Source organism: Schistocerca serialis, chromosome 5 (assembly GCF_023864345.2).
Source record: "Schistocerca serialis cubense isolate TAMUIC-IGC-003099 chromosome 5, iqSchSeri2.2, whole genome shotgun sequence".
NCBI lineage: Eukaryota > Metazoa > Arthropoda > Insecta > Orthoptera > Acrididae > Schistocerca > Schistocerca serialis.
This window is the reverse complement of record NC_064642.1, coordinates 662,262,137-662,289,036: the sequence shown is the minus strand read 5'-3', so window position 1 is coordinate 662,289,036 and position 26,900 is coordinate 662,262,137. Positions and strand designations below refer to the sequence as shown.

Genomic DNA, 26,900 nt, shown 5'->3' with positions numbered 1-26,900 from the left:
AGTCCATTCGGTACGTTGCTGGGCCCATCTGCACCACGCTGCATGGTGTCGTGGTTGGCTAAGAAGGACGTCGCCATCGTCGGGAGTGAAACTGCACATCATGCAGCCTATTGTGCACAGTTTGGGTCGTAACACGACGTCCTGTGGCTGCACGAAAAGCTTTATTCAAAATTGTGGCGTTGCTTTCAGGGTCACTCCGAGCCATAACCCACAGGTAGCGGTCATCCACTGCAGTAGTAGCCCTTGGGTGGCCTGCGCGAGGCATGTCGTCGACAGTTCCTGTGTCTCTGTATCTCCTCCGTGACCGAACAACATTGCTTTGTTTCACTCCGAGAGCCTGGACACTTCCCTAGTTGAGAGACCTTCCTGGCACAAAGTAACTGCGGACGCAATCGAACCGCTGGATTGAACGTCTAGGCACGGTTGAGCTACAGACAACACAAGCCGTGTACGTCCTTCCTGGTGGAATGACTGCAGCTGATCGGTTGTTGGACCCCCTCCGTCTAATAGGCGCTGCTCATGCATGGTTGTTTACATCTCTGGGCGGGTTCAGTAACATCTCTGAACAGTCAAAGGGACTGTGTCTATGATACAGCCGGCCGAAGTGGCCGAGCTGTTCTAGGCGCTTCAGCCTGGAACTGCACGACCCCTACGGTCGCAGGTTCGAATCCTGCCTCGGGCATCGATGTGTGTGATGTCCTTAGGTTAGTTAGTTTTAAGTAGTTCTAAGTTCTAGGGGACTGATGACCTCAGAAGTTAAGTCCCATAGTGATCAGAGCCAGTTGAACCATTTTTTCTATGATACAACATCCAAAGTCAACGTGTATCTTCAGGAGTTCTGGGAACTAGAGTGATGCAAAACTTTTCTGATGCGTGTAGAATTAATGATGAAAATCTAAATCATGACACATTATTTAGATTTTTTGGTAATATATGGAATCGATGTAACATAGGACAATTACGTAAAGTCAGCATTAGCGAAGCAATGTAGAACACTTAAACTTGTTCGATTTGTTCTGAGAAAGGGCAGCGCGTCTGTAAAGGAGATTGCTTGCAAGACACTATTATTACTGGTACCAGTTATACTGTTCCAGCATTCTGGAGTTGCTATCTAGTAGGTCTGGTAACACATATCGGACAGTTTCTTAGAAGTGCTGCTCAGATCTTAACATGAAGGTGTAGCCCTTATGGTGGTATAACCAGTGCAAGAAGGGCAATGTATTCGTTTTGGATACTCCGTTGGCTAGGTTCAGAAAACAGGTAAGTGAAGGAAATTCTTCCTCCGTCATCGTATATTTCACATAACAATTATGAGAAAGAGTATGCGGAGGCATACGGACAGGCTCTTTTGCATCGTCCATTTCGCGAATGGTATTGACAGGAGGAGCTAATATTGGCACGAGGACTCGCACCATTTTTTGTGGTGTTTACTTCAGCAGCAATGGCATTGTAATATAGGTGGCTTTCTTTATTTAACTGTTGTTCATAAAACATATCCCTGTACACTGGCTGATACAACAGTAAATCACTCGGAGAACACGGTCGGACGTAAGTGTAGTATCAAACGCGTACATACCATCAGCGTGTACGATAAATAATTAAGAGTTGTCGCTCACTGTGACGGGTAGAACGACCATCAGAGTGTACTAGTGAAACTTCCTGGCAGATTAAAACTGTGTGCCCGACCGAGACTCGAACTCGGGACCTTTGCCTTTCGCGGGCAAGTGCTCTACCAACTGAGCTACCGAAGCGCGACTCACAACCGGTACTCACAGCTTTACTTCTGCCAGTACCTCGTCTCCTACCTTCCAAACTTTACGGAAGCTCTCCTGTAAAGTTTGGAAGGTAGGAGACGAGGTACTGGCAGAAGTAAAGCTGTGAGTACCGGTCGTGAGTCGTGCTTCGGTAGCTCAGTTGGTAGAGCACTTGCCCGCGAAAGGCAAAGGTCCCGAGTTCGAGTCTCGGTCGGGCACACAGTTTTATTCTGCCAGGAAGTTTCATATCAGCGCACACTCCGCTGCAGAGTGAAAATCTCATTCTGGAAACATCCCCCAGGCTGTGGCTAAGCCATGTCTCCGCAATATCCTTTCTTTCAGGAGTGCTAGTTCTGCAAGTTTCGCAGGAGAGTTTCTGTAAAGTTTGGAAGGTAGGAGACGAGGTACTGGCAGAAGTAAAGCTGTGAGTAGCGGTCGTGAGTCGTGCTTCGGTAGCTCAGTTGGTAGAGCACTTGCCCGCGAAAGGCAAAGGTCCCGAGTTCGAGTCTCGGTCGGGCACACAGTTTTAATCTGCCAGGAAGTTTCATATCAGCGCACACTCCGCTGCAGAGTGAAAATCTCATTCTAGAGTGTACTAGTGTTAGATTTTAATGTTGTCACCAGGTTTTGTAAAGCACACAGTGTAAGGTGAGCAACGTCAGATGTTCAGTGATCACCATCTACGCCTACGTCTAAGTGATTACTCTGCAGTGCACAGTAAAGGGCCTGGCAGAGGGTTCATCGAACCACCTTCAAGCTGTTTCTCTACCATTCTACTGTCGGAAAACGCACAGGTAAACGAATGCTTAAATCTTTCCGTGTGAGCTCTGATTGCTCTTACTTTAATATGATGATCATTCCTCCTTTTCTACGTGAGTCCCAACAAAATGTTCTCACACACTAAGGAGAAAGTTGATGATTAAGAGTTTCAGGAGAAGATCTTGCCGCAACGGAATGCGCCTTTGTTTTAAATGGCTGAAACCCCAATCCGCGTGGCATTCTCTCACCTATTTCCAGATCATACAAAATTAACTGCCCTTATTTCAACTTTTCCGATATCCTCCGTCAGTTTTATCTGATGTGGATCCCATACCGCACAGCGACACTCTAGAACAGGGCGGAAAAGCGTAGTAGCTATCTTTGGTAGACCTGTTGCATTAACTTAGATCTGTTGCATTAACTAAGTGCTCCACAGCGTTTGGTTTTTTTTCCTCATAACGCTGTCTATGAGATTCTTTTAGGTTAAATTATTCGTAATTGTAATTCCTATTTCTCTCAATTTGCAGATGTTAGATTTATAGGATTTATCGATTAAGCGAAAATTAGCGAATTCGTTTTATTGTTCGTTTGGATGACTTCATACTTTTTATTATTTAGAGTCTGCTGCCACTTTTCGCGCCATAGAGATATCTTATCTAAATCGTTTTGCGATTGGTTTTTACCATCTGATGTCTTTACAAGACGGTAAATGACAGCGTCATCTGCTAACAATCTAAGACGGCTGCTCAGATTTTTCGCGTACATTGTTTATGTAGAGCAGAAAAGCAGATGGCGTACGACACTTCCTTGGGGAACGCCGGATGGCGCTTATATTTTACTCTATGACTTTCCGTCGAATAGTGACCTTTTTGAGAGAAAATCACGAATCAAGTCGCCCAAGTGAGACAGTAATCCAAATGCGAGCAATATGATTTGAAGTCGCTTGTGAGAAACGATATGAAAAGCCTTTTGGAAATCTAAAAGTATACAATCAGTTAGACATCCCCTGTCTATAGCATTCATTACTTCGTGAGAATAAAGAGCTAGTTGTGCTTTACAAAAACGTTTTCTGAATCCGTGTTGGCTGTTTGTCGTTAAATCGTTTTCTTGGCGATAATACAAAATGTTCTAACACGGTATATGCTTCAAAATTCTACTGCAAGTCGAAGTTAAAGATATTGGTCTGTAATTCAGCGGACTGCTCCAGTTTACTTTCTTGGGTAATGGTGTGACTTGTGTAACTTTCCATTCTTTAGGTACGGATCTTTCGACGAGCGATTGGTTGTATACGATTGCTAAATTTCGAAATATTGTATCAGGAGCCTAACTGATCTACAGTGTGCACCGCAGGGCTTGCCTTTGTTCAGTGATTTAAGCTGCTTCGGTACACCAGGGATATCTGGTTCTCAGTTGTTAAGATTTCAGTTGTTCTTGATTCGAATTCTAGGGTATTTACTTCATCTCCTTCGGCTACGAAATTTCGGAAAACCTGTTTAATAACTCTGCTTCAGTGACACTGTCACCAGTAACGTCGCCATTGTTATCGCACAGTGAAGGTACTGATTGCGCCCTGCCGCTGGTGTGATTTACCTATAACCAGCAACTCTTTGGGTTTTGTTCCAGATTTCGAGACATAGTTTTGTTGTAGAAACTAGTAAAAACATCTCGCATTGAAGTTCGCGCTAAATTTCGAGTTTCTGTAAAAGTTTCGCAGTCTTGTGGCAAAGAATCTCTCAACTTATGTATGCTTTCTTTCGTCGATTCTGCAACAGTATTCTCATCTGTTTTGTGTACCAAGGGGATCAGTACCATCTTTCATTAATTTATATGGTACAAATCTCTCAATTTCCATCTACACAATTTCTAGAATTTAAGCCGCATCTGGCCTGCAATTACATAGCCAGATTGGAAGTAGTGGAGACTGTCTCTTACGAAATGCGTCAAGTGAATTTTTATATATGTATTTCGCTTTTATTTTTGGTGGACCTGATTCAAATGGTTTAATGGTTCAAAAATGGTTCAAATGGCTCTGAGCACTATGCGACTTAACTTCTGAGGTCATCAGTCGCCTAGAACTTAGAACTACTCAAACCTAACTAACCTAAGGACATCACACACATCCGTCCCCGAGGCAGGATTGGAACCTGCGACGGTAACGTTCGCGTGGTTCCAGACTGAAGACGTTTGTATTCCTTTTTGCCTGCTTCATTTTTGCATTTTTATATTTTCTCCTTTCATCAATTAAATTCAATATTTCTTGTGTTACCCAAGGATTTCTACTAGCCCTCGTCTTTTTACCTACTGCTGCCTTCACTACTACATCCCTCAGAGCTACCCATTCTTCTTCTACTGTATTTCTTTCCCCCATTCCTGCCATTTGTTCCCTTACGCTCTACCTGAAACTCTGTACAATCTGTGGTTTAGTCAGTTTATCCAGATCCCATCTCCTTAAATTACCACCTTTTTGCAGTTTCTTCAGTTTTAATCTACGGGTCATAACCAATAGATTGTGGTCAGAGTCCACATCTGCCCCTGGAAATGTCTTACAATTTAAAACCTGGTTCCTTAATCTCAGTCTTACCATTATATAATCTATCTGATACCTTTTAGTATCTCCAGGATTCTTCCATGTATACAACCTTCTTTCATGATTCTTAAACCAAGTGTTAGCTATGATTAAGTTGTGCTCTGAGCAAAATTCTACCAGGCGGCTTCCTCTTTCATTTCTTAGCCCTAATCCATATCCACCTACTACGTTTCCTTCTCTCCCTTTTTTTACACTCGAATTCCAGTCACCCATGCCTATTAAATTTTCATCTCCCTTCACTATCTGAATAATTTATTTTATTTCATCATACATTTCTTCAATTTCTTCGTCATCTGCAGAGCTAGTTGGCATATAAACTTGTACTACTGTAGTAGGTGTGGGCTTCATATCTATCTTGGCCACAATAATGCGTTCACTATGCTGTTTGTAGTAGCTTACCCGCATTCCTATTTTCCTATTCATTATTAAACCTACTCCTGCATTACCCCTACTTGATTTTGTGTTTATAACCCTGTAGTCACCTGACCAGAAGTCTTGTTCCTACTATATCTAACTTTAACCTATCCATTTCCCTTTTTAAATTTTCTAACCTACCTGCCTGATTAAGGGATCTGACATTCCACGCTCCGATCCGTAGCACGCCAGTTTTCTTTCTCCTGATAACGACATCCTCTTGAGTAGTCCCCGCCCGGAGATCCGAATGGGGGACTATTTTACCTCCGGAATATTTTACCCAACAGGACGCCATCATCATTTAATCATACAGTAAAGCTGCATGCCCTCGGGAAAAATTACGGTCGTAGTTTCCCCTTGCTTTCAGCCGTTCGCAGTACCAGCACAGCATGGCCGTTTTGGTTATTGTTACAAGGCTAGATCAGTCAATCTTCCAGACTGTTGCCCTTGCAACTACTGTAAAGGCTGCTGCCCCTCTTCAGGAACCATACGTTTGTCTGGCGACTCAACAGATACCCTTCCGTTGTGCTTGTACCTACGGTACGGCTATCTGTATCGCTGAGGCACACAAGCCTCCTCACCAACGGCAAGGTCCATGGTTCATGGAGGGGGGGGGGGGGGGGCTATTAGAAATGAGACTGAAGTTTCCCTTGAGCAACTGTAACATCCGAGTCGAGGGGTCGGAAAAAGATCCAATTATTAAGTTATTACAGTTGTTAAGTACAAACTCAACCTTTACAAATTCACAGAAAATATCTACTTCAATTTCACTACATGGTAAACTACTTCTGATAGCAATAAACACTCCTCCAAAAAAAGTATTTAATCAATACTTTCTGATCAAAGTTAGGTCCTTTGTAAAAAATTTAGCTCAACTTATTTCCAGTTTTAGCCAGCTTTCCAAACCTATATTGATGACCAAAAGGAATGACGGAAAAAAGTGATAAAATTAGAACAATTTTTGGATTTTTTCCGTTAGTTGTACTATAAAACATCTCTTCTTGTCCAATTTCACATTCTAGGTCAAGAGGAAGCACCTAACGCGGTTTGAGCAGTTAGTTTGGGAGTATCAAAATATGACATAAATGTCCGTGTCTTTCGATTGCACTGAGTTAAAAGTTTAAATATTTTACGCTATCAAGTGGTCGTAGACCTTAGTACCTGATATAGATATCAACTTGATACCTGTACTCATCCCTGAATAAGGTGGACAGGCAGACAGAATAAAATTCTATAGCAAAAGAGATTATTTTTATGTGAAATAATTAAAAATTAACAATTTTGGGATTTTTTTTCCTTTACATATACTGTGGCACCATGCTTCTTGTCAAATTTCAAGACTGTAGGTGAATGGGAACTATCATATAAGGTCTGATGAGCGGGTTGCAAGTGTCTAAATATGTAACTTAAATGGGAAAATCATTTGATTGCGTTGAATTAGATGCTTAGCTTATTCAGGCCGCCAAGGAACGTAGTCCTTTGCATGTGATCTTAATTTTAACTTGGTACTTCTACCTATTCCTGAGAAAAAGGAGTCTTAATGTCCGCAGCTCGTGGTCTAGTGGATAGCGTTGCTGCCTCTGAATCATAGGGTCCTGGGTTCGATTCCTGGCCAGGCTGGGGATTTTCTCTTCTTGGGGACTGGTTGATTGTGTTGTCCTCATCATATCATTTTCATTCGTGGTAGTGGTATATTGGGCTTGCTACAAAAAATTGGGCTGAGTATAACCTGGTACTTTGTACAGGCTCTGATGACTGCACAGTTGAGCGCCCCACAAACCAAACATCATTATCTTCGTCATCATCAGTGGGCCTTAACAAACTGAAAAACCGATAACATACTCATCCTAAAAGAGTTTCGTTTCACAGACAGTTATAGAACCCTAAAAAAGTGTCTAGTAGAAGGAGGCAAACAATAGAAAACAAAGTCTGGATGGCACGGCAAGAGCTTGAATCACCGTCATCCAAAATGGAAGGTACTCACAGGTGGGCACGGTGGGTGAGCCCTTGGAAGTGGCCGGCGTCCTCTGGGGAACCACGTCGGGGTCCTCGGGGTCGCGCACAAAGACGGAGGCCGGCTTGTGGCTGGCGTTGTCTCGGCGCTGGCTCTGCTGGTGCCTGCGGTGCCGGCGCACCACGATGGTTGCGGCCGTGCCCACCAGGAGCGCCACTGCCGCCGCCAACACGGTCACCAGCTGCCACAGCTCCAACTGGCGCAGCTCCCCTGTCAACGGCGGAAACCACCAGCACTTCACTACATGACCCCCGCACACCGTGCTATATTATAGGAAAGCACCAAACGTAACTTCAGAGAGTGTGTGAGCGCATTAAATTGATGTGAGAGTTGTGGGAGATATACGACTGTGATGCCTGACCACTCAATGGCATTGTCCAACTCAAGCTCGCTTCTTCCTTCGTAGCATTGCACTACTTGCTCCTCTCTTGTTCCCCATCACAGTCGGAGAAGGTTTGGCTATACGAACGACTGAGCAGTAGCTACTCAACTCAAAACCCTGAAACAAACGAAGTCACCCTAGCTTCTGATCTAGAGGTCTTACGCCAATACTTCCCTCAATGGAGGTCACAACCAAACTCAAGACCCTTACTTACCGATACGCCGCGCGGCTGGCGCCAGTAACCCTTTCTTGTAGTGCTGTCATCTTTGCATCTATTTCGGTTTGGCCGGCTGCGAGTCAGTTCTTCATCGCGGTTTCGGCTATTTGAGTCTGCGGTTCGAGGTAGCAGCTCTCACAGCGCGGGCTGTCGGTTGTGGTTTACTGCACGGTCGGGAGGTTGGCTCATTGCTCGTGGTATTACTGGAGTGCTGCGGCTGGAGACGGCGGAGAGGTTTCGGGTTCCGGCACGAGGCGTGATATTTGAATTCCGCACCACGCAGCGCATTTTGAGAAGAAAAACTTTCCGGAGCGTCGCTTGACATTAACCGTTCGCCTTGGCATATGGTGTGTTCAATGTAAATGGGTGCAGTTGTGTGCTTATATACACTGCTGGCCACCGTAAATGCAACACCCTGAAGGAAGCATCCGATTCAAGTGAATTTTACACCATGGGTTTGCAGCGATGAGATATGCAACTGATTAGAATTTCAGCGCAGACGCACATCACGCGCGCCTGTGGCGCCACCTCATAGCGCCATTTAAGGCTTGGCGATTTCGACGAGTGTCCGTTCGGCACGTGTGTTTACCTTGTGGTTGTTTCACAAGACGATCAGTTATGCCTCGTAGACAACAGCGAACATCTTTTGATCAAGTATCCGAGTCCGACAGAGGAAGGATTGTGGCTTACCGAGATTGTGGATTATCATACAGAGAAATCGCTAGTCGTGTTGGACGAAACCAAACAACTGTAATGCGGATATGTGACCATTGGATGCAGGAGGGTACGACGGACCGACGTGGTCGATCGCATTCACCTTGGTGCACCACTGCACGTGCTGATAGGCAAATTGTGCGCATGGCAGTGACGGATCGCTCAGTGACGTCCCGAACCATAGCACAGCACATTGCGTCTGTAACGCATCATCCAGTGTCTGCGCGTACCATTCGACGCCGTTTACAGCAGAGTGGTCTGTCCGCAAGACGTCCATTGCTTCGTCTACCATTGACGCAGAACCACAGACGTCTCCGTCGCCAATGGTGTGATGACAGACGGATGTGGACGGCAGAATGGAATGACGTTGTCTTTACTGACGAGGCACGCTTCTGTCTGCAGCACCACGATGGTCGGATTCGAGTGTGGAGACACCGTGGAGAGAGGATGCTGGACAGCTGCATTATGCACCGCCACACTGGTCTTGCACCGGGTATTATGGTATGGGGCGGTATTGGATATTACTCTCGCACGCCTCTAGTACGTATTGCCGGTACTTTAAGTAGCCGGCGCTACATATCCGAGGTGCTGGAGCCAGTTGTCCTTCCTTACCTTCAGGACTCGACCACAGCCATATTTCAACAGGATAATGCGCGACCACACGTGGCACGCATTGTCCAAAGGTTCTTCGTCAAAACAGATTGAATTGCTTCCCTGGCCGGCTCGCTCTCCGGATCTTTCGCCGATAGAAAACATGTGGTCCATGGTTGCTCAACGAGTGACCCAGATTACATCCCCAGCTGCCACACCAGATGATCTTTGGCAACGTGTGGAAGCTGCTTGGGCTGCTGTACCCCAGGAACACATCCAACGTCTCTTTGACTCAATGCCGAGACGTGTGGCAGCGATGATCTCCAACAATGGCGGCTACTCTGGCTACTGATTCTGGCAGGAACCACATGTCACAGACGTCTGTAAACGCAATCATTTGATACTTGGTCAACATGTTATCTATAAAATAAATCTTGTTGTGCTACCTCTTGTCTTTCTTGGTGTTGCATTTACGGTGGCCAGCAGTGTATATTTATTAATGGTTAACTTATGTTGTCTTCAGTGACAAGTCTGATATGGCGAGGTTATGTTCACATGCCATGATAATGGGGCTTGGGGTGTCCATCTTAGTTTCACCACTTGAGGAAGGACCTGCAGCTATATGTAACGAAACGCGGTGAGCTCCTTATTATTGACTAATGGTGTATCTAAAATTATTGTAATCTTTGTCATTAAGTACCAAAATTTGCACCTTAACGAAGGACGATGTTGTCTCGTAAAACTACATCAGGTTCTGTGAAAGTGTAGTTCGGGTGGGTTCCTGCCCATTTAAAGTAATACTCAACTGCTGTCATTACCCTTCAAGGAACAATCTTACTTATGCATGTGTTTTAGTGTCTAAAAGAATTCATAAGTGTTGAGTTTAAAAAATATTATTTCTGGGCGGGCCTTCCTGTTTTGATATTTTTTATTCTTCTGTGCAATGTGAATGTGCAATTGCAAGAGTGCTGTTTCAATCTGCCAGGGCGTTTCATAACGGCGCATGCTCCGCTGCAGAGTGAAAATCTCATTCTGGAAACATTCCCCAGGTTATAGCTAAGCCATGTCTTCACAATAGCCTTTCTTCCACGAGTGCTAGTTCAGCAAGGTTCGCAAAAGAGCTTCTGTGAAGCTTGGAAGGTAAGAGACGAGGTACTGGCAGAATTGAAGCTGTGAGGACAGGTCGTGAGTCGTGCTTGGGTAGCTCAGTTGGTACAGCACCTGCCCGCGAAATGCAAAGGTCCCGAGTTCGAGTCTCGATCTGGCACACAGTTTTAATCCGCTAGGATGTTTCATAACGGCGCACACACCGCTGCAGAGTGAAAATCTCATTCTCTGCCGTTGTAGTTGATTTATGTTTCAATTCTGCGGAGGGCAATGTATTTCTTCCGGTAAGGTGGAACGTGGTACCGGGGCTTAACGGCTTGGCCGTTGCCAGTGGAACTGTGTTTCATTAGACAGGGCTCCAGGTCCCTGGCCTTCTGTCTCGATCTCGTTCCTAAGTTGAGTATTGGTGTTCCCTTTGTTCCTGGCTCTGTTAGGTCGTTAAGCTTTGTAGGTGGTTCCTCCGCCGACTTAGCGGGTTCACCTTTCGCTCGATATATAAATTTAAACCTGTAAAACTGGGTTTCACTCAGTAATTAGTGCCTGATCAGACTGCCGGAGGCTCCGTCTTTCTAATTCTGTTTTTCCTTATCAGCGTTTTGAATCAAATTTGTACTTTCAATGCTAATGGTGAAGTTTAATTTTTATAAAGAAGGGTCTCGGGTGCGTGTGTCCTCAGGGAATGTTGAGATTCTGAGGCGCTGTTTTCTTTTAATTGTTTGTTATGTAATTAGCGCCTAATTGTACTGGCATCGGTTGGATTATTCCTTAGTCAGAAGTTCGTGTGCCCGGCGTCTTTATAACGGAGCGTTGAACATCTGGAAGTTGCGTGATTGTTATTGGTGTGGCTTATATACGCCTTAATGTTGTACCTTGGTATAAATTTATATTACAAAAGACAAGTCATTGTACAAGATAGTCTTGCGGGTTCCGAGTTTGGCAAGTTTTGATTGTATGAAGTATTTACACCAACAGATATTTTCTTAATGTTTTGTGCATTTGTTATGCACATTTTAATAGGGGTTTAAAAAAAATTTTTATTGAGATCCTGTGAGGTTGTGAACTTTATGTTTCATTATGTTTAAATTGTGCAAACATTGTTTAACACAAGCTGTGTATGTTTGGCCCTGCTGCTTCCTGACGTACTATTGGACGCATATAGCTTGCATTTTTTGCGAATCTCTCGCCCAGCGCAAAGTCCCAAGCGACAGGAAGAAAGCTCTATATAATAAATGTAAAAGACAGGATTCGCAAAATTACAGACCCATATCATTAACATCGGTTTACTGCAGAGTTCCTCAACATATTCTGAGTTCGAATGTAACAAATTCCCTTGTGACCGACAAGCTTGGTCCACGAATAAGCAGCTTTTCAGAAAGGATGGTTCGTGCGAAACTCAGCTTGCCCTTTTCTCACATGATATGCTGCGAGCTATGGATGAAGGGCAACAGGCAGATTCCATATTCCTACATTTCCGAAAAGCGTTTGAGACGGTGCTCCACTGCGGACTGTTAACGATGTACAAGCATATGGCATAGGTTCCCAGATACAATATCGATACCTCCTTGTACAGCTTGTGATTCCTCCTTTTCCCCCAGTGAAAGATCTGCTTATGTTACCTTGCACGAACGTTTATCTCCAGAGGTTTTCCAGAAGCATGGCATGCAAATCACCTGATTTGAATCCAGGTGACTTTTCGTCCTGGGGATATCTAAAATAAAGCGTTTGCCAGGGACAGGTTAGGTCTCTACCTGATCTGAAGGCCAGTAGACAGGAACAAGTTGCTCAGAGTCCACCAGAACTGCTGTGATCAGCTATTGATGAGGCCGTTTTATGAATGCAGCATCTCACCGGTGCTCACAGTGAAAAAACTTTGTAAACTTGGGTTAATAATGAAATCAACATTACACCTTTCTCACTTGTTTGGTCCTTCCTGACCACGTCCCGTTCCTGTTCCATTACATATTGAAACACTTCGAAATATCTTTCATGCATTCACGGCGCCAGATTTACACCTAATGGCCAAAACCGGAACTAACTTTTTTCCAACATAAACCTGTCCCGAATTAACGCATCAGAATATCTACCCACTTTCGTTGCAATATGAGCGTTAAGGCCCGTGGAGCTCTGTGAATATCTGCAGTTTAATTATAACCACCTGGTAGTTCCGAAACATTTTGTGTTCAATAAACCTCAAATTTTTGAACTGCGTACCGAATGACTTCTAAGTGTATAAAATTCCAGGTTGTAACAAGGCTTCGAGCCCGACCTTAATTTTAAATCCTTTCCAACATGCTGTATAAGGAAATTCAATGCTCGGACAGAACGGGCAAAGCTCGCCGAACACCATTATCTCCCTTCCCCTCTCTCCCACACAGCACTGTGGATCGAGGACAGCTATATCTTTTATCTTATTCCAAATTAGCTCTTGGTGTCAGAGTAAAGAAAAGCCGGGACAAGTGCACAGTGGTAAGACGGCACTGAATCAAAAAGACAGCTTGTGTGGATAGTTCATTTCAAACCACACAGCTGATTTCCTTCCCTATTCTTCCGCAGTCCGAGCTTAAACTTTGTATGTAACGACCTTATCGTCCATTCTTCATTTTCCTGTCTAACATTTCTTGTCAGTTTAAGTTATTTTTAAACTTACGAGGCTCGGTCTCTAATGATGCTACTGCGATATCGTCCATTTGGTCGCACACAACAACTTCCGGGATAAAAAAGTATGTGCAGTTTTCAGAGTTCTGTTTCCAGATGCGATCCTCTAGTGTCAAAAGCATAAATTCCAAAAATCTCTACTGTCGTGAACGGACTAGCAGTTTGACTGATTTAGACTATATGGCATCCTAAAAACGGTGTCCTCGATTAGGTGTATCAGAGATTTGTTTCCCTATGTAGATTTCTGTTTCTTACTGCTTTCCAATAATCGCATTTCGGGTACATACGGTGCCTTCCAGGACTTGTAATGTTTCTGACTTCAGCAGCCATCACAGCTTGCTCCAAGATTCTCTCCACTCCACTCAGAGCAGCTGAGATTGAAGCGTTAAGCAGATGACGTAATAAGTAGTGTGTGGTGCAGGTAGCAGGTAGTGTGACTGGTAACCCTTTCGTGTAAGAGATTCCCCGAATTGCAGTCCATCACTGTGACTGGCTGCTGTGTTCGGAAGTAGTGCGCCAAAATGCTATGTTTTATATCATAAATATTGAAAAAACTATGCATTAAATTCTCTCGACATTAAATGTAGGCATCTCTAAATAGCAGGCCATCGCCCACTTCTTTTGAAGTCATAATAATAAGCAAAACTTAAATGAAAAGACAGACGAAGTACTTCTGGTATCTTCGGATCCCACCTGAACTGCGAGTCCAAGTGATATGTGTGGCGCTGCCTAATCACTCCGGAACGAACCGTCATGAGGCACAGACGCACTGTCTGGTGCGATCGGTTGTATTTCAGTTCTATAAAGAAATGTTCACTCGCGGACAATCAAAATAATAAGTAAATGTGTAATCAGTTACTGGTGATTCGACAGCGAACTTGTGAAATTATTATTGACGTGCAAATTGTTAAATAGTCCGTGGTTAGAGATCGTAACTCTCAGTTCTTGCTCCTCTAGAATAAACACAAGCGGAATCCCAAAAAAAAAAAAAAAATGAAAGATCCAATCATTTAAGTACTATTAGTACCTCGGTAACAGTTCATAAAGCCTCAATTCACCAGATGTAAGACCAACTTGTATTTTTGCGCTGGCTGTTGTGGCCGAGTGGCTCTAGCGTTTCAGGTTCTAATCCTGCGTCGGGTATGGCTGTGTGTGCTGCCCTTAGGTTAGCTGGGTTTAAATAGTTCTAAGCCTATGGGATTGATGACCTGAGATGTTAAGTCCCATAGTGCGTAGGGCCATTTCACCCGTTTTGATGTCTTCTGCGCACTGGACATACGTAGAGGACGGTAGGTTGGTGAACTGTATCAGAAATCCACTGCATTTCACTCGAGCAACATGGCACCTCCTTGTATTCCTTTATCAGTGCAAATGGGAAAGCCGACAAATAATCTGCGGTAACGGAGTGGAGGTTGATATTTGGAAAAACATACGAAGTCATTGATGGTGATGATGAAGTCCCATACTACTTTACAGAGCGAAGGAGAACGAATCAGAAGCCGCCGAATGAGACAAGGTCCTAGTGGAGGTGGTTTGCCATTACCTTCCTCCGACCGTAATGGGGATGAATGATGATGATGATGATGATGATGATGATGACGACACAACAACAACACCCAGTCATCACGAGGCAGGTGACAATCCCTGACTCCGCCGGGAGACCATGAGCTGCGGACACGAAGTCATTCTCAAAGTGAAATTTGTTTACACCATACACTGCAGCTTCTGAAAACTTCTCATTTGTAGCCATACGGCTTTAAGCACTATCTCCAAGAAAATAAAGTTACATAATCAAATTTTCGTTTGTTTTATTACTGGCATATGAAAACTTGTGCCGGACTGGGATTGCAAACCGGGTTTCCCGCTTTACACGAGCGATCGCCTCAACAGATTTCGCTATCCGACGGCTCCCAGACCGACCAAAACCCCCACTCGTCACCGTGTGTCCACGTTCTGCACTCGAACACTTGCTGTGATTACCACACGAGGAGGAACTTATTTATTACTGTCGCGACCTGACACGGCGTGTATTATGACTGAGAGAACATTAAATCACTCACCGACGCATGTTTTCTTTACACACACCACGAAAATTCAAGCCCAGTTGACAAGCGAAATTCCGTTCCAATAAACAGTAGCCCGTCAGTCCATCCAAACGTTGGCCATGAATGGCGGAATATACCACAATGCCAGAACAGAGTTCGGAGCGTGTTCGTAATTCACGATGGTTGGCGTAGGTAACGGTGACGTACAGCTAAATGAGATGAACTGGCTGAAAGAGGCTGCTTGCTCGTTTAAATAGGATGGTGCGTAGTGTTTGAGCCTGCGCAAGCGCGATGTTGGCCCAAGGAGAGACTCGATTCTAATACACGATGGTTCGCCCTCTGTCGGACGTATCGAATTTGGTCTGTCTGGCCAGCCAGCGAGTCTTCCCGGCATGCTTTGCATGTGTTGTTAATAATCTCTTTGGCATATCTTCCGAGGTAGCCGTAGCACGCACGGTGTTGCCGCTGCTCGCATTGTCTTGCTTCTCATATCCGGCTACGACGCCAGTGGCGCTCACCGCAGCATGTAATACTATTTTATAGTGTCTGTGTTTTACGGTATACTATGCAGTGCCTTCAGAAATGCATGCATGTTTGAAGAACACTGCATAATACACCATAAACCGCAGACACGGCTGATCAGCATGACATGCCTCGACAGCCATCGGCAATAACAAATAAATGTCTCCCTGTGCGGAAACCGCAGCACCTTTGCGATTACCCGTCGTGGACTCACAGTGACATACCAGGGTTTGGTCGGTCAGGGAGGCGTGCCCTTACAGCCAAGTGGTTAAGCCGATAGCTTGCGTTAACGGGGATATCCGGATTCGAATCCCACTACGGAACCAATTTTCAATTCACCAATAAATTGTGCAGCTGAAGTACAATCGTAATCACAATTGCGAATACATTTTTTTTCTACATGTGAACATGCCTGGTACACGATGATATCTCTGCTCCACAGTACCACAGCTACACGAGCCAAAACAAAATGGCGCGGCCAACCGATAAAGCGGAAAATAGTGCAGAAATGTAGCAGCTGTGTCGCATCCACAGGGGTGACTGTATAAGTCGTATGAAATGGTACGACACAGCCATAGTTAGAAAGAAATTACCGGCTGACATTCCATTATACAAAGAGGCTGCGCCGTTTTGGCTCCTATAACCCCGTGCTGTGTTTCTACGGCGCGAGACTTGCTACAAGATTACACACATATACCGACAAGCAAACAAAATGTTAATTACATAACTCTATTTAATTCGTAGGAATTAATTACACGGAGGTGATAAAATTCATGGCATACTTCCTAGTATCGTGTCGCACTTCCTTTTAAATCTTCTGCAAAAATGTAGAGCCATGCTGCCTCTATGTACGTCCATGACTGCGAAAGAGTTGCAAGAGCAGCATTTTGTGCACTAATAGACTTCTCGATTATGTTCCATAAATGTTCGATAGGATCATGTCGGTCGATTTGGGTGGCCAAATCATTCGCTCAAATTGTCCAAAATGTTCTTCAAACCAACGGCGAACAGCCGTGGCCCACTGACATGGAGCATCGTTGTTTGGGAACATGAAGTCCATGAATGGCTGAAAATGGTCTCCAAGTAGCCGAAAATCACCACTTCCAGTCCGTGATCGGTTGAGTTTCACCAGGTGACCCGGTACGTTCGTTGTAAGTAGAGCCCAAATCATTATGAAGCCACGACTAGCTTGCACAGCGCCTTATTCTTTGGTCCATGGCACAGTGGCACCACTCTTGAACTCTATCATTAGCTATTACCACCTGAAATCAGGACTCATCTGACCAGTTCACGTTTTCCAGTCGTCTAGGCTCCAAACGATATCGTCAAGAGCACAGGAGACGTCATGCTGTTAGCAAATGAACTCGCGTTAATCGTCTACTGCCATAGCCCATTAACGCCAAATTTCACCGCACCGTCCTAATGGATACGTTCGTCGTACGTCCTGCACCGAATTCTGCCGTTATTTCACAGAGTGTCGCTTTTCTGTTGTCACTGATAACGCTACGTAAACGCCGCTGCTCTCGGTCGTTAAGTGAAGGCCGTCGGCCACTGCGTTGTGCATCGTGAGAGGTTATGCCTTATATTTGATATGACCGGGATACTCTTGACATTGTTTACCTCTGAACATTGAATGCCCTAACGATTTACAATACGGAAAGTCTCAAGCGTCTAGCTTCAACTACCTTCCCGCGCTCAGAGCCTGTTAGTCCTCGTCGTTCCGCCACATTATAGTCGAAAATGTTTTCACATGAATCACCTTAATACTAATGACATCTCCACCGGTGCACTGACATTTTGTACCCTGAGTACGTGACAGCAGGTCGCTGTGGCCGAGCGGTTGTAGACGCTTCAATCCGTAACCGCGCTGCTGCTACGGCCACAGGTTCGAATCCTGCCTCGGGCATGGATGTGTGGGATGTCCTTAGGTTAGTTAGGTTTAAGTAGTCCTAAGTTCTAGGGGACTGATGACTTCAGATGTTAACTGCCATAGTGCTTAGAGCCATTTGAACAATTTGGTACGTGATACTACCGCTCTCTGTATATGTGGATATCGCTGCCCCTAACCTTAGCCACCTCAGTGCAAAGCTTCATGATAATCCCTTGTATTCGTCACTAGTGAATCACTTTTATTATTATCAGTGGGCCGGCCGGTGTGGCCGTGCGGTTAAAGGCGCTTCAGTCTGGAACCGCGTCACCGCTACGGTCGCAGGTTCGAATCCTGCCTCGGGCATGGATGTGTGTGATGTCCTTAGGTTAGTTAGGTTTAATTAGTTCTAAGTTCTAGGCGACTGATGACCTCAGAAGATAAGTCGCATAGTGCTCAGAGCCATATTATCAGTGGTCTCACACATTCTCCAATTTTCTTCTACGTGCGGAAACCATGTTAAAATTTAAAACGTCTTGATTTCAATGGAAAACCACTGTGTTTCCTCCTTTTGCCAGACTATCGAATATTAAGTGATGCAGTGCCACGTTCAATGCCATTTTAAGTTACTTGCTACCCCTGCTTGTTTGGCTATTTCATTTCAGACCGGAAGAAAAATGAGAAAGCTGACAACTCACTTTTAACATCATTAATAATTTTTACATGTGTCAATTACTGTAAATGAAAACAACTTCGTCAACTTATCTCTTAAATATTTACGGATTAAGATTGGATAAAGTTTCTCTTATTTTCCTAACGCGATAATTTGTCTACCGTTTCACTCAAGAACCTCACATCGGATTTCAAGGCATTGCGATTCATTTACAAGCTGAACGTCTGTTTTTGATGAAGATATACAAAAATAAGATAACAATAATTTACAACAATTTTAAAAACCTTTGGTTCATGAATTAAGCATAAACAGAATTTTCATAAAAATTAAACTTACATATGCTTGAACCAATTTTTATTACACGTTGAGATGAGTTTTAGGTTTTATAGAACCACTTGACTGAAAAGTGGAAAAAATAATTAAATAACAATTATTTGAGCCCGCGCTGCACTTTGGTTGAGATGGGCTGCATTGAAACATAAACAGCAGGCGATCGAGAACGACGTTGTTATGAGTCATTGGGGTTACCTCTGTTTCTATTTGCTTCTTTTTAAGCAGCTCTCTACTCAACATATTATAGAAGCTTCCTAACATTGTTTTTAAATCAAATGCTGAAGAATATGGCAAACTTTTCATTCCATTTTATATGGTGTTTTTCAGAAATTAATTAGAAAAATGATGAAAGTTAATATTGAATTAAAGTTGTAAAAATATTGCATGACCATACGAACTATACAATATTACACTCATTTTATTCGAGAATTTTACTTTGAATAGTTTTTGAGCTACGAGTCTCGCAATCGCGTGATTTCATTAAATCACGGTAACTGCGAACCCTAAAAAGACAGAAAGTACTTGTTTATCACAGCTGCGAGCTTGAGGATGACTGAACGAATACTTTAACGGACAGAAAAATGAACCCCTACAAAATATGCGCGATTTCCTGTTATCCGAAGCGAAATGGAGCAACCCGCAGTGACCTATTTTCCCCTTCCGCCCCCCCCCCTCCCCCTCTCCCCACATCACGCTTACCGAGATCACTTCGAAAACGTGTCACCGGTTCGGCCAACACAGAACACAGGAACGCGATCCACGGACACAATCTCGTGCAGCCATCGCCGCTGGCGAGTGGCAGGGCGCGCAATTTGTGACTGCGTATCAGAACGGCTGTCACTGGGAGCTGCTGCCCAGCCGTCACTGTGCCCCGAGTTCCAACACGTCAGCAGTCGCTCAGCACACTGGCGCGTCACTGCCAACCGCCGCGCCGCCCTGCTTGTCAGGTTTTGTACTGAATTAACGGTGCGCTGTCTGCCGTACGCAACACGTGGAGAATGTCAACAGATCATCATCGTCAACTAAGTTCACCTTTCCATCTTAATAATAACACGGTAAAAAAAAAAAAAAAATACAGAATTTTCTTGTAGTACAAAAGTTTTTGCTATTCACGAAATCTCTAGAACTATACAAATGACACAGACATGCTGTTGAAGAGCTTTAAAATTTTCAACTACTGTCCATGATCAGGGTTTTCAATGAGTTCTGTCAACGGAGCCATTGTATTGATTAGACTACAGTGAGTACTTGAATTTAATTCGTAGTGATCTCAGTCTGTAGATCAATTTAGCGTTCCGTCCTTCCTGATCGCTTACATATTTGATTGAACGCAGAGAAATATTAAACGATTGTCTTACGTGCAAGCCGGCCGTTGTGGCCGAGCGGTTCTAGGCGCTTCAGTCTGGAACCGCGTGACTGCTACAGCCGCAGGTTCGAACCCTACCTCGGGCATCGATGTGTGTGATGTCCTTAGGTTAGTTAGGTTTAAGTAGTTCTAAGTTCTAGGGGACTGATGACCTTCGATGTTAAGTTCCATAGTGCTCATAGTCATTTGAACCATTTTTTTGAAATACGGTGATCTAGACAGAATTACAGGTGGATATGACGCACAGGGATCTGCTTCGGCGATTGCGGGCTGGTTCCCCTTATTCCGCCTCAGTTACACTGTGTCGGCGATTGCTGCGCAAACAAGTTCTCCACGTACCCGTACGCCACCATTACTCGACCACACAAACATAGGGGAGCGCGGGGGGGGGGGGGGGAGAGGAAAGGGTGAGGGGTGTCTACCTTGGGCCGAACTGCATAATAACCCAGAACGACAGGTTGGGTGTGGGGCGGAGGAGGGGTGAAGTGGACTGCGGTAGCCGTCGTGGGGTTGTGGACCACTGCGTCTGCAGCGGGGACGGAGCCTCTCCAACGTTTCTCAGCCCCCGGTTAACATACAATACAATACCACACAATGTCCAGACACTCTGTGACCAAAATGGTACTCAAACAGAGGATGACAGACTAAAGGCCGAAATACTAAATGTCTTTTTCCAAAGCTGTTTCACGGAGGAAGACTGCACTGTAGTTCCTTCTCTGGATTGTCGCACAGATGACAAAATGGTAGATGTCGAAATAGATAACAGAGGGATAGAAAAACAATTAAAATCGCTCATAAGAGGAAAGGCCGCTGGACCTGATGGGATATCAGTTCGATTTTACACAGAGTACGCGAAGGAACTTGCCCCCCTTCTTGCAGCGGTGTACCGTAGGTCTCTAGAAGAGCCTAGTGTTCCAAAAGATTGGAAAAGGGCACAGGTCATTCACGTTTTCAAAAAGATGTGCTGAGCTATAGACCTATATCTCCAACGTCGATCAGTTGTAGAATTTTGGAACACATATTATGTTCGAGTATAATGACTTTTCTGGCGACTAGAAATCTACTCTGTAGGAATCAGCATGGGTTTCGAAAAAGACGATCGTGTGAAACCCAGCTCGCGCTATTCTTCCACGAGTCTCAGAGGGCCATAAACACAGTTTCCCAAGTAGATTCCGTGTTTCTTGACTTCCGCAAGGCGTTTGATACAGTTCCCCACAGCCGTTTAGTGAACAAAGTAAGAGCATATGGAGTATCAGACCAATTGTGTGATTGGATTGAAGAGTTCCTAGATAAAAGAACGCAGCATGTCATTCTCAACGAGAGAAGTCTTCCGAAGTAAGAGTGATTTCAGGTGTGCCGCAGGGGAGTGTCGTAGGACCGTTGCTATTCACAATATGTATAAACGACCTTGTGGATAACATCGGAATTTCACTGAGGCTTTTTGCGGATGATCCTGTAGTATAATGAGAGGTTGTAACAATGGAAAATTGAACTGAAATGCAGGAGGATGTGCAACGAATTGACGCATGGTGCAGGGAATGGCAACTGAATCTCAATGTAGACAAGTGTAATGTGCTGCGAATACATATATAGAAAGATCGTTTATCATTTAGCTACAATATAGAAGGTCAGCAACTGGAATCAGTTAATTCCATACATCATCTGGCAGTAGGCATTTGGAGTGATTTAGGATGGAATGACCATATAAAATTATTCGTCGTTTAAGCAGGTGTTAGACTGAGATTGCTTGGAAGAATCCTAAGGAAATGCAATCCGAAAACAAAGGAAGTAGGTTAGAGTACACTTGTTCACCCGCTGCTTGAATACTGCTCACCGTTGTGGGATCTGTACGAGATAGGGTTAATAGAAGAGATAGAGAAGGTCCAACGGAGTGCAGCGCGCTTAGTTACAGGATCATTTAGTAATCGCGAAAGCGTTACGGAGATGATAGATAAACTCCAGTGGAACACTCTGCAAGAGAGACGCTCAGTATCTCGGTACGGACTTCTGTTGAAGTTTCGAGAACATACCTTCACCAAGGAGTCAAGCAGTATATTGCTCCCTCTTAAGTATATCTCGCGAAGAGACCATGAGGATGAAACGAGAGAGATCAGAGCCCACACAGAGGCATACCGACAATCTTTCTTTCCACGAACAATACTTGACTGGAATAGAAGGGAGAGCCGATAGAGGTACTCAAAGTACCCTCCGCCCCACACCTTCAGGTGGCTTGCGGAGTATGGATGTAAATGTAGATGTAGAATACAATAGGTTTCTGCGCCAATAGATCCAAACAATTCCATTTAATAAGAGATGAATAGATTTTAGAGAAAAATGCTGTCGTAATACAAAATTCTTCATAAGAAATCAATATTATAACCATATACAATTACAGACATTATAAGTGACATAAACTTGACAACTGTCAGTAAAATTATAGCTGCAAAGTGTAGCACACTGTATGCCGCTAAGGGCTGTAAGAGGAAACAGTCACTGACGGTGCTATCAGGGTCTTCCTTTAAATATTACCAAGGCCAGTGCTACGTTTTTAATACTAGTTCTCGTTGCCATGTTCCGTAGCCAGACTACCAATAACAGCAGAATGCGTAGTGTGAGATACCCCAGGCAGAGAGTTCAGAGACGTACCGGCGATCCTCTCGGGCCCGTCCAGCGTGGCGGCGCGCAGGGAGACGGCTCGGCTGCGGCCCTTGGCGCTGGACGCGGACACGCGCAGCACCAGCTGCACGCCGGGCTGCAGGCCGCCCACGTGGAAGGATGGCGCGCGTGACGTCACGTTGAGCAGCGGCAGGCGCGACGCCGCCTCGGCAGCCTCCAGCAGGAACACCTGCGGCCGGCCGCCGTCGAAGCCCTCCGTGCAGCGCACGTCCACCGAGTGCGACGTCTGGTTCAGCACCGAGCAGTTGGCCGGCGGGTCGGGGGCGCCTGCCGTCACACCACGCGCCACCATTAACTACCACACCACCCACTCCTTACAGGCTCAACCTGCTGTCGAAGAGAAAATACTCCACTTACACACACAAATTGTGTCCAGTGGACTCGTCTTGTGGCTGACGACTACCACTGAGGGGACAAACGTCATTCGATACCTCGTAATATCGTGTCGGACTTCATTTTGCGCGGTGTACTGCAGCGGCTCGAAGCAGTATGGATTCAACAAGTCGCTGGAGATGCCCTGCTGGAATATTGAACCATGCTACATCTACAGCCATCCATACTCTCGAAAGTGTTGCCGCCGCGTGGGATTAGCCGAGCGGTCTAAGGTGCTGTAGTCATTGACTGTGCAGCTGGCCCCGGCGGAGGTTCGAGTCCTCCCTCGGGCATGGGTGTGTGTGTTTGTCCTTAGGATAATTTAGGTTGTGTTGCCGGTGCAGGAGTTTGTGCACGAACTGACCTCTCGATTTCGCCCTATAAATGTCCGACAGGAATCATGTCGGGCGATCTGGGAGGCCAAATCATTCGCTCGAATTGTCCACGATGTTCTTCAAATCATTCGCAAACAACTGTGGTCCTGTGACATGGCGCATTGTCATCCATAGAAATTCCATCGATGTTTGGTAACTTGAAGTCCGTGAAGGGCTGAAAATGATCTCCAAGTAGTCGAGCATAACCATCTCCAATCAATGATCGGTTCAGTTCGACCAGAGGACCCTGTCCATTCCACTTAAACACAGCCCATACGATCATGCAAGCACCAGCAGCTTCCAGCTCTTCCCAACTGGAATCTGGGCTCATCTGACCAGGCTAAGGTTTTCCAGCCGTCCAGAGTCCAAACTGTAAGGTTACAAGGCCAGGAGAGGCACTGCAGGCGATGTAGTGCTGTTAGTAAAGGCACACAGGCCGTTCATCTGCTGCCATAGACCACTAATGCCAAACTTTGCTTCACTGTTCTAACGTACGTCCCACATTTATCTAAGCAGTTTTTTTCACGCATTGTTGCTGTCTGTTAGCACTGACAACACTGCGGTACCGCTGTTGCTCTCTGTCGTTAAGTGAACGCCGTCTGCCACAGCATTGTCTGTCATCAGTGGTAATGACTGAAATTCGGTATACTCGGCATCCTCTAGACATTGTGGATCTCGGAATACTGAACTCCCTAACACTTTCCTAAATGGAATGTCCCATGCGCCTAGCTCCACCTACTATTCCGCGTTCAAAGTCTTTTAATTGCCGTTGTACGGCCATAATCATGTCAGAAATCTTTTCACGTTAATCACCTGAATACAAATGACAACTCCCCCCCAATGCACTGCATTTTTACACCTTCTGTATGCTGTACTAACGCCATCTATAAATGTGCATATTGCTATCCCATGACTTTTGTCACCTCATTGCAGATGGAGGTACTGTACCTGGCCTTTGTGAGAAAGCAAGTGTACCTGTAGCGCGTGCTCCGTACGGTGAATCTCCTTACACACTGACAGCGTAAATTCTTCCCTCTTGCTGGAGACAGGGCGTAAATGTATCTCTGGCTGATAGACAAAATGGAGGGTTCCTCACCAATCACCAGTACCTCCAGTATTTCAGAATATTGTGCAATAACTACACCACACACAGAAAAATTACACAAATCAGTGGACAGAGCATCATTTCAAGTTTCGATTCGTAACATGTGCCGTAGCACAGATGTACTAGAGCGCAGCTGTGTCGAAGTGTATAAAAAAGTTACCTGTTCCGTACAGTAACATCTACACTTGAGCTCTACTCTAACTACGGTTCTGTGTTTTTGGAACTTACATAACTGTCGTCAAGCCAACAACCTCTGCGTTTTGTTTGTTGTTTTTTTATTTTTTGCTCAAACTTAGAACCGCACATCATTCTGTGTTAGTCCACTGTGTATTTTATCTCTTTACAAAACATAAATTGCATTTAATAGATAGTAAAAGTTAGCTGATCGCGTAACTTCTGCGCTTTTAAGTAAGCAAAGCATTGCCTTTTGAACCAAGTACTGTTTACATGCACAAACATAATAAATGAGTAGAGTCATTGTTGCTATTTCGTTATCAATAGAATGTTTTTCATCATGATCAAAGGCTAGAGTTTTCTGTTGTTATTGACAATCGTGAAATTTGTTTGCAAATAACAGAAACATGTGTTGTATATTCTCGACAACTGTAATTATTATATAATATGTTTTAGTTTTGGGGCGTTTTTCTTAATTATGCCTTTTCTTCGTAAATTGTGTTTTTTAGCGTCATACGATATATCTGCATTTTTTATTTCTACTGTAACGTCCTCTATTTTACGTAAGAAATCAACAATTTTCCAATAAATCCCGGAATTAAACACAGGCAATTTCAGTTTTGCTGCATATATTGTTTGTTTTTAAGTAATAATCAGGTAGATAACTACGTATAACAAAAATGTTACGCAGGTTATGCACCCCTTTATGCACTGGCGCAAAAATCGCAACATCATAAAATAATTAATGTCGAGTAATTAAATTTCAGGTATGCATCTGTCTACGTAACATAATTAAGTGAATAACATTGCAGGAACACATATTAATGTAAGGATGTAAGGACAAGATAAGTCATTGCAAATGTGAAATGCTGGCGCATTAAGAACTGGTGTAACTGCCAAAATATGGAATCAAGCATCCAAACGTGTATGCATTGTGTTGTACAGATGCCGGATGTCAGTTTGTGGGAAGGAGTTCCATGAGTGTTGCATTTGGTCGGTTAATACAGGGACATTTAGTGCTGTATGTGGATAACGCTGGAGTTGTCCGATGATATCCCACTTGTGCTCGCTTGGAGACATATGGTGATCCAGCAGGCCAAGGCAATGCGTCAACACTCTCTCGGAAGCATGTTGGGATGCAACAGTGGTATGTGGATGAGCATTATCCTGTGGGAAAACACTCACTGGGATGCTGTTTATGCATGGCAGCTCAACAGGTCGAATCGACTTACGTATACATTTGCAGTCAGGGGGCGTGGGATAGCAACGAGAGTTCTCGTGCTGTCATCCGAAACCGCATCCCAGATTATAACTCCAGGTATAAGTCCAGTGTGTCTAGCATACAGGCAAGATGGTAGCAGGCCCTCAGCTAGCTCCTTCTAACCAACACATGCCTATCACTTGCACCGAGGCTGAACCAACTTTCTTCAGAAAAACACCAACAGACCTCCACCCTGTCCTTCGATGAGCTCTCGTTTGACACCACTGAAGTTGCATATGGCTTTATCAGCCATAATTTTGCTGAGGTGGTGTAGCCTTACTTGCATCCGAAACCTCTGGACCGACTTTGCAGCTAGTTGTAAAGAGACCTCCATTCTAATGTGACCCAGAAACCATAGTGCTACTTAGCATCGTTCACATTTACAAGTCACTGCCACTGGCAACAAGGCTGATGAGTGTCAAAAGAAATGAGAGGACCATCTGACCAGTAAATGAAGAACCTTCGTATCTGTAGTCTGATAGTTACACAATGAGACATCAAATAACTTTCTGTGTCTGATTTATTAAATTACTAGCTAAAGAGCCCGTCACTGTCCAAGTAGCTATCCAAATAAAGAAATATAACATACAGGATACAAATTCTCTGTAAGGTTTACTTCTGTGCGCTGATCGCAGCTGCTTCGTGCGTTTAGAACGCGATTTCGATAAACGTCTGTACCGAAACAGCTCTATAGACAGCTGTCGTTTCCGCCTACAACCTTTTGCGCTTCACAGTTGAAAGCTGTCAAAAGCGATGTCGTATGTCATGCATTTCCTTTAGTTGCCTTGACTGTAGGAGTATCTTAGTAGTACGAGTTGCATTCAAGTTCTAAGGCCTCCGATTTTTTTTCTAATTAACTACTCACCCGAGATCGATGAAACTGGCGTTACTTCTCGACGTAATCGCCCTGCAGACGTACACATTTTTCACAACGCTGA

At 44.5% G+C, this 26,900-nt stretch overlaps 1 protein-coding gene across 1 annotated transcript in view; it reads right to left on the bottom strand.

Annotated features, from left to right (window-relative positions):
• Positions 1-19,338: 19,338 nt before the first annotated feature.
• LOC126482162 (nephrin-like) overlaps positions 19,339-26,900 on the bottom strand; it is a 180,578-nt gene continuing 173,016 nt past the window's right edge. The window contains exons 12-13 of the mRNA XM_050106139.1: positions 22,647-22,943; positions 19,339-19,589 (exon numbers count right to left, since the gene is read on the bottom strand). Coding sequence (XP_049962096.1) covers positions 19,339-19,589; positions 22,647-22,943 — 548 coding nt within the window. The remainder of the gene's footprint in view (positions 19,590-22,646; positions 22,944-26,900) is intronic.